This window comes from Etheostoma cragini, chromosome 10 (genome assembly GCF_013103735.1).
Source record: "Etheostoma cragini isolate CJK2018 chromosome 10, CSU_Ecrag_1.0, whole genome shotgun sequence".
NCBI lineage: Eukaryota > Metazoa > Chordata > Actinopteri > Perciformes > Percidae > Etheostoma > Etheostoma cragini.
In genome coordinates this window covers 18098142-18110618 of record NC_048416.1, presented here as the reverse complement: position 1 = coordinate 18110618, position 12477 = coordinate 18098142, and the positions used below count along the sequence as shown (strand labels likewise).

Sequence of the window (12477 nt, the reverse complement as noted above, 5' to 3'; positions counted from 1 at the left end):
GCTGCAATATACTGAGATGTGTGTCTATTATTTGGTCTACCCTCATTTTTATGGACAGAACATTAGAAACCCTTGTTTGGAACAAATCAGCACTGCAAAGTACAGTCTCCAAAAGGACCATAAACCTGATTTAACACTTGAAAGACAACAATAAACATTATTAACTTCACAAATGTAGGATTTGTTACAAGGTATTTGACTGTTTTGAATTGAATGTATTTCTTTTTAGCTAGGTATATATAATAAACTCACAACTGAGAATAACACTAATAAAAATCTTATCTTTCTGCAAATACATGTGTTTTTTTTTGTTATCTGGAAGTTCTGATAAGATTAGACACAATTCTATAAGTTTCTTTGTTTTAAACACAAATCTTTCGTTTAGTTAATATACATGGTCAAAAGGAGTACCAAGCAAGCAAAACAATGAATATACCATGTTTTAACTATCCAGAGTAATATGTAAATTGTGACCAAGATCAGTTTGTATTGTTGCATACTGCCGTTGGTTGTGGAAACTGGGCGAGTTTATTCAGTCCTAGAGAAAGTGTCACCTGTGTCCCTTCATGAGCTTTGCCTGAAAATCTGTGCTGGACATCCCAGTCTGTTTGACATGACAAATTAATGTAAATTATATTACATGTTTACATTTACCGCTTAACATTCAGTTTCCTTTTACTGTCTTCTTTTATATACATTTCCCCCAAATTCGCCCTCACACCTTTAGTATCTTTGGTAACTTTCCATTTGCACTAAAGTTCTGTGTATTTGAACAATGTTTGGCTGCACAGCATGAGTGTGTACTGAGATTGAAGCTGTTAAAGGCTTACTGATAAGTTTATGTATGTTTTGAATTGCGGATGCAGTACCATACAGCATGTTTGTTTGCTTTCTTTTTCTTTCTTTTCACTGTTTGTAGTTTAAATGTCTGTAACTTAGTGATTTAATATACAATATAGGGGTTGATGGTTTCACACATATTTACATACATCATCAGTGATGTGTATAGAAAGAGTGAGCAGAAAGAGGCATTCATTCATTTCACTTAGCTTGGACTGTCTATGTGAAGGTTTATCATTGTTTACAGCCTATAAGACCAGGAAAAGACAAACATTTCAGCCTCATCATGTGAAAATGATTCAAATCCTTGATAATACAACAAATATTTTATCAATATGGTAGTTTCTTTGTATGGTTAGTTGTTTTAAGAGAAGACTTACAGTATAAGATTTAGAACATGAGGCTGTTCAGCCATATATGTGTGTATTTTCCATAAGGGTTCCTTTGGTGATGTAAACAAATAAATTCAGCATGTGTTGCAACATAGGCGAGATCTGAGTTTTTGCAGACCAACCCAAGAATTATTTTTTTGGCCTTTTAATTTTTAATTTAATTAAAAAAAACAATGTATGTAACAACACAATGTCTCCACTGTTCCAGTATGCACATGCCATATTACAATTAGAAGACAACCACATCAAATTTCTATGAATTTTACTGAATTGTACTCCTTTGTTTCTCTTCCTCAGCCTATGAAGACAGATTCCCCATCAACAAATCGTCCTTTGTTGTCTCTTCCAGGGAATGAATCAACACAACAGGGTCCAAGTGTAACAACAGTCGTTTTGTCCACCTAATCCTGAATTTAAATGTTGTTTAAGTGGTGACTTGATCCCAACCCTCAGTGTACTTCGTGCAACACTATTTCATGCAACACTATTTCCTTCTCCACAGTTGTCCTTCTTCCAGGAGGCCACACTGATGGCCTGGCTAAGAGAAGTGATAAGTGAGGTCAGACCGATGAGGTAGCCATCTTCTCTGCTCCCCTCGGCCCACGGGATGTTATGCCGGAGCTCGCTCGGGTCAGGCACCGGTGTCGTCTTCCCAAAGTCTATCATCCACACGTTGGCCCTGCTGCTGTGGTCGTGCACAAAAAGAAGCGAGCTGCCAATCACCTAATCAGGTCAAACATAGATAATAATATCAGCAAAAAGACCTCTGGGCTTACAGTAGTTTACATTTTTTAACAAGGGGAGATTTGTCTATGTAAACAAACCTCATGGGTTCTGAAAAATAGTGAATTCTTTAGCGCATCACTCAGGGCCAGGAGTCTGGAGTGGTACGCTTTCTGCAAACTCAAATAGGGAGAGTTGTGGTTTAGCGGCAACAACTAGTAAACACATCACAGGGAAAATTATGTAATGTTATATACTGAGTAAAATGAGTCTTACATAATGAAATAACAGGAAGTCCGCATAGCAAAGATTTGGGAAGTTGAGAAAATGTGTGGAATAAAAACATTTTTTTTTCTTTTTTTTTTAAATTTTTAGAAATTTCCTTTTTTCCTTCTAGTTTAATGTAGTTTTATTTTTGTAAATGCTTGTTGATTTAGTTTTTTTTTTTAAATCTTTATTAAAAACCTTTAAAGACCATGCCTGTGTGGAGGGTTGAGGTACTGTCTTTAGATATGCACCGCAGTCATCAGTGCATTGATTATGTATTGGAGGCTGAATACGGTTGGTCATATTTTCACTTCACTCAACAATTGGAGAAACTGTACCAAAATCAAATTTTTATAAGATTTCAGTTTTTATTAGGTTTTTATCGCAATTCATTTTTTATCACTTTTATGTTGATTAACCATTTTTCTGTGATTTTGTTTTTGCTAATCCAATTATGATTTAGGATTAATTCAATTAAATTTAATTTTAAGTATCAAATCATAACAAAAGTTATCTCGAGAAACTTCAAAGATAGAGTAAGTCTTGACCACACGCTATAATTTACAAACCCTTAACAATTCTAGTAATTCCCCCAATTAAGGATATGTTTTCTAAAGGAAGAGTAGTGTTATATAACCTGGGTTTTCATAACGGACAGAACTGACCAGGATGTCCAGCTGACTCCTGGTGAAGTAGAGCAATGCCTCCGTGACCTGAGCTAAAGTCAGAATATTCCTGAAGTCCCGTTGGACACTGCCGTCCTCCATCTGACTCAAAGAGAAGAAACATAGCAGCACAGACATGGCACATTTGAAAACTTGTAGAGAATTAAAAAGATCAGGTCAATAGGTAACAAGTTGTGCAGTGATTTTACTGGCCTTTAGTCCTACCATGATGCCCTCTATCCTGAAGCCCAGCATGGATGTAGAACTGGTTGTATCTCTCCACTGAAGATATCGACACTTGGTCACACCTTTTTGTTCGTGTTCCTCTGCCGACAGAGCGGATGGGTCTATTTTCATCATCTTTTGGTACATGTCACTCCGCAGGGTGGACTTAGTCCGGGCTGTGATCAGTTCCTCCTCCTGGTATGTCCTGAGAAGGAAACTCTCATGTTGTACATAAAAACATACTGATTTTCTGAGTAAATACCGCACCTGGACAGTGTAAACTGTAAATGACAGAAATAAAATCTAACCTTTTATGACATATCATACAAACGTCTAATCTGTAATTTGATGCTTTTTGGGGATCTTTTCTTGGCTTCATTATGCACATTAATACAAATTTTTACTTGGAGTGCCCAAACGTTCGACCCCCATTGTAGTATATAAGCCTGCCAGGCTAGTCTGGTCACCTCTGTTCAAAAGAAGAAAAAAAAAATTAGGAAACCTACCTAACTCCCATCTTGCAGTCCATGATGACAGGTCTCCTCAGGCCACTCAGTAGGTCCTCCAGGCGGATGTAGACATGCTCCCCCTTGGTGACCAAGCCGTGGTACTGCGGGACAAAGGGTCTCAGCAGGTCTGTCATCAGGCTGTCCAAGCACTTTGCCTCCTCTTTACTGTACAGTTTCAACACCTCCCCTCCCTCACTCAGCTGGAAGTTACCTGGGGATGGCAGCATCCAGCAAGGCAGGGACAACGGGTAGAATTATTAACGCCCGTGTAATGTGTTTATTCAAACAAGAAGGCAGAATGTGTGGATATCATCATTAGTTGTGTGATTTTCCTGTCTTAACTAATCAGGTTATTCAGGTCTACATGTAGTCTTCTATGAATTACTGAATAAAATCAAAGTATATGGTGAACATACTAAAACACATACTTGTTTTCTTAGTTCCTGAAAGCTCAAATTCTGGAGATAAAAAGGTTATATTACATGTGAGTCTTGTCTTTTTTTACAAAATATAATCCTATTTGACCACTCGAAAATAGACGGTCAGAAATCCCCCAAAATTACCACATTGAGAGACTGTGACCTTGAGAAACACCATATAAACCTATAGAGGCCATACATCATCTGAATTCCCTAGATCTCTAGTTTGTGGTTGTAAAGTTTGATGAGCCTATGAGAGGTCACAATAGGTCAACAGTACATATTTATACTGTGAGGCCAAGTAAAAAGGATTCATTACAATGAAATGGCTACTATGGGGACTGACAACATCACACATGAACACAAATGGGCTCAATGAATCCAAAAGAGTCTCAGCTTTTAAGTCATACCCAATGAATGCAATTCTCTTAGGGAGTCCAGTATGCATAAATGCATAAATATTCAAATTTATCATTTTATAACAGGTAAAAACACAGTTCTTTACTTCATGAGAAAAACTGCATGTTTTTTGCCTTAAACTGCAAACTCTCTAAGGGTTAACAATATCAGCTGGCTAGGTCACCGGTAATTCCTCATGTGTATATAAAAAAGAATTCCCCGGTGCTCTGGGTGGCCAGTCTGGGCCTGATGTAAACTGTATCTGATACGCATTAGTGTAGAGATACACACAGTATAGTATACGTGAATGTAGTTCCTCCTCTCATGTCCAAAGTAGTTTCTGATTGCCTGTACATGTCTGTTTTAGATTAACATGCCTTGATGTCCAGCGAGCTGGACCCAGGAGCTCTGCCGCCGCAGCGACCAGTGCATCATGGTCAGGTAGGTTTTCCAAGAGCGGCTCTGAGGCACAAAAGAGGAGCATATTATGTGAATGTCTTCATGCAAGGCAAGTGTGGAGCTTATCCCTGTATGCATTGCTTTTCAAGAGGCAAATTACTTTGAAAAGTCAGCAAGTGTAAACAGAGAAACCCATTCACCGGCAGGCTATTCCAAATGTACCTAAACCTGAATGTCTGCATGCATCCAAATAGAAGGCCCCAGCCAGCAGTGCTGCCACTGTGCTGACAGGACATATTATACTTACTGATCTCTTTGGTAGGCAAATGCTCAAAAGTGGGCTTCCCATGTTTGGGGAGTCCTGTGTGATTTTTCCTGGGTGCTAAAACACATTTCCAGTCATAAACAGGCATGTTTAATTGTCACTAACATTATTAAGACTGGCTCTGTTCAATTCAAGTGTCCCAGGAAGTCATGGCAGTGAGACAGCATGCACATAAGGCCTGTCATTTGACCCCGAAGTGGAAGCAGCTAAATGGAATGCAACCAATATTCATTTCATTGTTTAAACCAGTGCTCCATCATGAAAAAGTATCAAGGCCATTTCTTCAGACAAAATCTTATCATTTACCCCCCTTTTGTGAATGCATCTCTGATTGAGAGACATTTGCTAGGGCACATTATACATTATAAACACCTCTTAAGTCCTCTGTTCATGGCGAAAACTGTTATGAGCATCAGTGTGTCTAGTGTTTCCAAACAGCGGATACCTGAGTTATGATCTGAGCTTTTTGTATATATACAAAACAGCTGCCACCAGACACAGGCATGACCATTGAAAATAACTAAAAACAATTGAAAGTAGTCCTGAGCATGCTCAGTAGAGACACTGTTGCTAAATGTTAAGTATGTAGTTTGAAGAAAATGTCAGTATACTGTATTTCAAAACCTAATCCTTGAAATAGTATATTACATATATATATGTTCGCGTCCTAAATGTTTTTGATCACAGAGATGAAATGCTTCAAAGATGCTTATTTCTCGTTCTTGTGTAGTGCTCTTATATTTAGTCCATACAGGCTTGGTGTTTCCAACAATGCAAACTTGAAACTGCACTGAGAAAGTAACTGCATTATTACCTAGCCCTTCTCCCGCTGTCTGTTCCCACCTCCTCTCATATCTGTAGCAGCAGCAGCAGCAGCAGCCAGGCATGCAAACACCATTCAAATTGGACCTTGTCAAAGTCCTCTTTCAAGGCCATGCAAATCACCAGGACCACAGGTGCAAAGAACAGCTGAGATACACACGTCGTTTAAGTGAGCCTTTTTCCATGGAAAACCAGGGAAGCACATGCACGAGCGGGATGCCTGCCAGTGCATAGAGAGTGGGATAGCTAATGCCAAAAATGAAAAATGTAGTTTCAAACCTAATCCGTCTGTTCTCACCTTCCTGAACGCCTTCCTCTTTGAGTCAACATCCTCTCCTTCGCTGAAAACCTCATCACTCTCTGTTGATGAGAGGTTGATGGAGGAGCAGGAGGAGATGGAGGAGATGGAGGAGTGCATAAGCTTGGAGAGGATTGGATGTGGGGATGACCGCTGATGTGTTGTTGGGACCTCTGCCTCTTCACCGTTCCCCTCTGTGGTCTTCCAGCTCCCCTCGCTCTCTCCTTCTGTTGCTGAAACGGGGGATTTCCTTCTCTCCTCATCCTCTTTTTCTTTTCTTTCTATCTCAAAACTGGAGTTTTTACCTCTCCAGTGTTTCCACTCACAGTTTAAGGCCCCTTCCCTTTCCCCATCCTCAGGCTTCCTCTCTCTTCCAGTCTCTTCAACCCTTCTTTTCCCTCTCCACCTTGCCCTCTCCCATCCATCTGCATCAACTTCATAGCTCCCACCTAACCTCTCCTTCCTCCTCATCCTCCATTTTGACTTCACCTTATCCCTTGCACATCTTGCGTTCAATTCGAAGTCCTCTTTCCTTTCTGTGCCTTGAAAGACATCATTCTTGTTTTCCCTCATCGTGTTGCCTGATTCTGAATTGAGCTTATTGTCCTCACCGAGTCCACCTATACACTGACTGTAAGGGGGGAAACTTTTTGTGGACTTGAGTTTGGGTCTGGATCTCACTTTGACCATTTTGCAGCTGCTGGAATGGACTTCGCTGAATTTCAGATGTTGGTGTGTCTCATCTGATAGTCTGACAGTAAAGTCATCATCCACAATTTGCCTGTTCTCTGTCTCCATCTTCATCTCCATCCCCTCCATGTGGTTATCATCTGTCATGTCCATCTTTGAGTCCAGTGTGTGAGGGTAGGTAGTGAATCTACTCCATGAGCTCAACAAATGAGCTTGTACAAAACGTGCAAAAAGGGAAATGTTTACAAGAGATACACAGTTTTAAACATGGTTGAGAAAAATGCACAGTCTCAGCTATATGTCTAAGCTTTCTTCAAATGACACACTATAAAATTACAAATGACCACATCTGTCTAACTTACCTTACCTTACCTGTGCCCTCCACCTGTTGTTAGAAAGTTCTGTGCCAGTAAGCTACATCCCTCTCTCATTCTCCCTGCTGGTACCATGTTTTGCATGCACTGACGTCATGAAGTTCATAATGCTTCATCCAAAGCCAAGAAGGAATCCAACAACGACACGTGGCACAGTGTCGGAAAGCAGGGTGGAAATAGAGTAAGGTGTCCTCCCACCAAATATGAGTGTGTACTTTGTGTAACATAATTTACTTTGCAGCTAAGTAAAACCCATTTGGGCTTCAAACTCAATCAATTTAAGATATTTTGTATGCTAGAAAGAAACACACCTGCTGCATTTTTATTTTACATTTTAATCAAAGAACCAAACTGATTTAAGCATTTAAAGTAACAGTTAAGGCAGCATTATAGTGTGAAATAAAACTGATGGAATGAAATACAAATTATCTACCAGGATGAAATAACAAGTCATGATAATTATCAGATTATTTCACAAAGTCAGACTTAGAAGCAGAGAGGAATTTTGAAGACATTGCTAGCAAGTAGTTCTCAGAATTAGGACTTTGCACAAAATAAATCATAGGGTCCTAACATTACTGTAAAGCTGAAACACCAGTGTGAGACAAAACACAGAGGACATGATGGAAGAGCAAAAAAGTAGACAACTCAAACAGAGGTGTGTGGGTCATTTTCAACCATGTATCTCCCTTAAATCTTCATCCCTACATCTTGTTATCGCTCTCTACACTTTCTCCCTCTCCTTTACCAACCTCTCCTTTAACAATGGCCTCAGGCTGCCTCTGATTCATTTGAATCTATTAGTGAATCTGTCTTTTTCTGCATCTTTTTGTTGTCGCCAAATTACAGATGGGTCCTCTCCTGGCTCAGATTTGTAGGGGTCATCTGGAGAGGACCCATCAGCTCTGCAGCACCTGTCAAGGAATTTATTCTTGCAGTCAGTGACTGAGATAACAATGAAATTCTCTGTGCCTGTGTTTTGTACCTGCAGCAGCATCCTCATGTTGGTTGATGTTCAAGTTCCTGTCCCTATTTGACAGCAGTCCGTCTGTTCTGAGCTGTGAGCAAGGAGGAAAACAAGCACTCAGAGACACCTGAGACTCAATAAGTGTGCAGCCCTGCAGCAGCTGCCGTTCAATATTGTAATGGTCCTTTTGTCTCCGCTCACCTGCTCTACTCCTAGATCAACTCTGAACAGCAGCCTCAAGTAGCTTAGTACAAAGAGGAGACTGAGGAAGATGAAGTTACTGGACACTCCCACCAGGGCTGACAGGAGAGGGAAGTTGAACAACAAGTGTCTGACAAAGAAAAAACAAACAAAGAAAACCATGATTACAGTAATTATGATGTGATGCTAAGAAGCCTGCTGTTGGACTTCTATGACCAGCCAGTTATTTACAATAGGCTGATTTCCTGTAGAAGCTCACAGAGAAAACATCTAAACACATTGCATTTACTCCACTGTGGGTTGTAAGTGTAGGTGGAGACATAGTTGGAGTTAGTTTTCCAGAGAAGAAACATGTCTGGACTGACTGGAAAGACGTTGTTTTCTGGTCTTATTAGTCTGTCAGTGGAGAAATGCATGTCTTCCTCCCCTGTGATAGATTTTCTGTGTCGGTGTTTAAGTAATATAACAAGGCCCTTACTCTTTTTAAAGAAAAGTATAACTCATTCTCTTGAGAGTACAAATATCTCAACTTTTTAGAAATCTGGACAACTGATTACAGAAACGATTGCACCCTCACTCTCTGCTGTAGGTTTAAAGGTTATGAATTTCTTTCTTGTTTCATCATCGAATATACTGTATGTGTGCTACTTCCAGATCTATTATATAGCATGACATACACTTCTTACCTTATACCAGTGAAGTGAGCATGAATATAGAGCTGAGATGAATAGATCTGCACCTTGTTGGACAAGATCTCAATGACGGCTGTGACCGAGGGGGCATACTGTGCACATGAAGACACACATATTAGACTAAATACAAAATACCTGCTTGCTGTTTATGCACGCTGACACGTGCTAACACACTCACAAAGCAGTGCATGACTCACAGGGTCGTCGGTGTACTCTGAGAAGAGCTCCACCTCCAGCACTTGTTCCTGCTCAGCAACTCCGGTCAGAAAGGCCGGGAGGAACACCAGCGTTCTCAGGTACATCAGCAGGTCTGAACGGTATCGCAGCATGCTCTGACCACAGCAGGACAACACAGTCAACCAGAAATACACACCCAGCAGGGCAACACAACCTAATAAAATGTCACATCCCCAGCAGATGTCATGATGAATATTTAGGAAAGGGTGATTGTTGTCATTGAGGCAAAAGCTTTACCATCTGTATGACTCAATGTATTGGTTGCGTGCTCAATTTAATGACCAAAGCTGATCTCAGTGAACTCCCCTTTACCAGTGTCATGAAGTTTAATACAGTAGTTAAGCAAAGTTAAGCTTTTGTTAAAACTAAAACATTTCTTTTTGTTTTGACTCAGTTACGGGGTAACTTTTGAGGCTCTACTTTGTACCAGTGGATTTGACTGAAAGGTGTTTTAAATTGACAATTTTAGAAGGCTGATTAGCATATATAATAAAACATGTAATTTATTGCAGAAACATCACAAAATACAGCCTTAAAAATACTATATAATTTCATAAAGTAAGTTCATCCCCTACACAATTAACTTGAAGATCTTTACTCCCCCCATTTGAAGCACTGAGATCACCTTTGGTTGAAGTGGAGCTCTGCAGAAAGCACAAGCAGCCCTAATCTGCGGCCGACCAGGCTGTATGATTAAAAGTTATTGTGCGTCAGCTCTGTACTCACAAAGCGAGAGCTGGAGGCGGACAGCAGTTGTCTTGCCTGAGAAACACACAGCAATGCAACTATGAATCATTGGAGTTAGCATGAAGCACTAATTTGATTGTACACATGTGGCCACACAGGGGAGCAGAGGAAATCAACAACTCACAGAGCGAGCAGAGGAGGCAACTTGCTGTCCATCCTGAGAGAAACAGGTTGTCTTGATCATGAACATCCCCAGCTCCCGGTTGGTCGGAGAATCAGGCATCTCCAGTTGCAGAGACATCCGATAAGCCTGGCCGAATGTCAGCACCTGAATATACATTTTAAAGAGATTACACTCCTGAGAATAGACATACAAAGTAGATAGGCCTATAGATGCAAACGCACACATTCATACATACATGTTTCTGATTTCTCATCAAAGAGACGTTGGCCACTGGATAAGAACACAAAAAAGAGGCAGGAGATTCACAGTCTGCCCTGCAGACAAAAATGTGAACGGCTGAGTGAAAGTAAAAGCAAACACACAGAAGCTACATTCTTCTGTCTTTCTGATGCAACTGTAGAGGACTTCACATACACACCTGTAGTAATAGTGCACAGGTGAGGAAAAAGCCGCCTTGGGCATGTAAGAGTAGTAGAAGCCGGAGTATAAAAAGGCAGCGATCCAGAGGAGCAAGACAACAATAGAGAACACCATAAAGCCCTCCATAACTCTCTGACGGGCACGTGACATCACCCTGACGAAGGAATCCTGGAGCCCTAGCAACGTGTGACCGATGAGGATTGAAAGTTCTTCATCTTCTCCTGGACGCAAATGACTTCCTTGATCCATGAAATCTAAACATTAACAAACCATATTCAAGATGACCTTTTGAATAGCAGATTAGGACAGGGTCTACCAGGAACAGCTGAACAAACACTAATACAAAGACAACATTAAGTAAAAAACTCAGAAAGGTGAACGCAATCACACTGTAGGCATGTTTAATGTCTTGAATGTCATCCAAAAAGTTATCTGGTTCTTGTCAACATTTTCCTTTAAACATGAGAGAGATAGATCAAGCATTGTTTGTTTGATGTCATAAAACAGTGCGGATGATGATGTGATGATCTCATGAAGCTTGAGAAACAAGCAGCACTTTGGCAGTACTGAGAGCTGTGAAACCACTGAGTCCAATCTCAGTCACAAGCAGAGGCCTTTCACATCAGATGACTCAAACAAACTGTGTCAACAGTCAACTGCCACTCTGACTGTGTTACATGTCTCTAGAAGCAAAGAAGCAACTAAGAAATGTTTATCAGTTTGTTTTGACACCATGTGTATTGTGTAATGTTGTTTGTGAATTCATGATATGGTTATTGGTATTAGTATTATTTATTTTCTAAAGTTCAGTGATGGAATGTAACTAAGTACTTTTACTCTGCTGTACAAATTTGAGGTACTTGTTTTTACTTGAATCTTTTCTTTCTTCTTGATTTCTACTTCTACTCCACTACATTTCTGAGGAAAATATTGTACTTTATTTCACAATGAATACTTGACAGTTTAAGACTTTTGCATACAAAATATATGAGGCGCTTGTATGTTATAAATAAACACATAAGAGTATAAAGAGCGGAAACAAGTAGTTGATTAATCAATTAGGCGATTGACAAAAATCTAATTTGCAACTATTTTTGTCAAAAACATTCATGGTTTCATCTTCACAAATATGAGGATGTTCTGGTTTTCCTTTTTAAACATTTAAATCATTTTTATTTATTAGACAAGTCATTTTGAGTTTTTCACTATTTGTTGGACACAACAAGCATTGTGAAGGGGACACAGTGGCCATCTTTCTGCATTGAGTATTCTACTTTTCCTGATTATTCTTACCTACCATTTTCAACGGAGGGCTTTGAGTATTTTACAGTGTGGTATTGGCACTTTTCCTTTAGTAAATTATGTTAATATTTCATCCAACACTGTTCAAGGTTTAATATTTAATCATAAAAAGACAAAGGGAGTTGCAACTTGCTCAACACAATGCATCATTATTGAAAACTGACATGAAGATTTTCAGATCAAAAATTATGCTGCCAAGGATTATGGTGTGAAGATACTAAAGCATTTTTAACTCAAAAGTAAACTCCAAATCAGAACTTTTTTTAATTTTTACATACATACATCCATGTAGTATTTAACCTGCCACAGTACTCTGTCTTGTTGTATAAAAAAAAAAACGTACCTTTTTTTTCTGGCCAACTGTGAGGAAATCACTTCTCCTTTCCCTGAAATCTATTTCTACACAGCTTGAAACTGTCTGGAAAAAATGTTTTGAACAG

General features: G+C 39.6%; 2 protein-coding genes across 5 annotated transcripts; both read right to left on the bottom strand.

Moving 5' to 3' along the window:
* Positions 1-213: 213 nt before the first annotated feature.
* Positions 214-7866, bottom strand: si:ch73-22a13.3 (inositol-trisphosphate 3-kinase A). 3 transcript variants are annotated; one of them, XR_004658225.1, is made up of 9 exons: positions 7336-7866; positions 6284-7185; positions 4817-4901; positions 3619-3832; positions 3113-3317; positions 2888-2989; positions 2057-2128; positions 1603-1955; positions 214-1532 (listed from the first exon to the last, which is right to left on the bottom strand). XR_004658225.1 is itself a non-coding variant. In XM_034883462.1 (8 exons), the coding sequence occupies exons 2-8, from the start codon at positions 7124-7126 to the stop codon at positions 1707-1709; spliced, it is 1770 nt and encodes a 589-aa protein (XP_034739353.1). In that variant the 5' UTR covers positions 7127-7185; positions 7341-7866; the 3' UTR covers positions 214-1706. The 3 variants fall into 3 exon arrangements, 1 of the variants encoding a protein (XP_034739353.1); XR_004658224.1 differs by having other exon boundaries at positions 7341-7866; XM_034883462.1 differs by having other exon boundaries at positions 214-1955; positions 7341-7866.
* A 267-nt stretch (positions 7867-8133) lies between these two features.
* LOC117951667 (seipin-like) lies at positions 8134-12477 on the bottom strand. Of its 2 annotated transcripts, XM_034883481.1 has the most exons (10): positions 12381-12477; positions 10734-10989; positions 10551-10629; positions 10316-10459; positions 10171-10206; positions 9405-9539; positions 9202-9299; positions 8516-8645; positions 8333-8405; positions 8134-8261 (listed from the first exon to the last, which is right to left on the bottom strand). In XM_034883481.1, the coding sequence occupies exons 2-10, from the start codon at positions 10982-10984 to the stop codon at positions 8191-8193; spliced, it is 1017 nt and encodes a 338-aa protein (XP_034739372.1). In that variant the 5' UTR covers positions 10985-10989; positions 12381-12477; the 3' UTR covers positions 8134-8190. The 2 variants fall into 2 exon arrangements, with proteins under 2 accessions (XP_034739372.1, XP_034739373.1); XM_034883482.1 differs by lacking the exon at positions 10171-10206.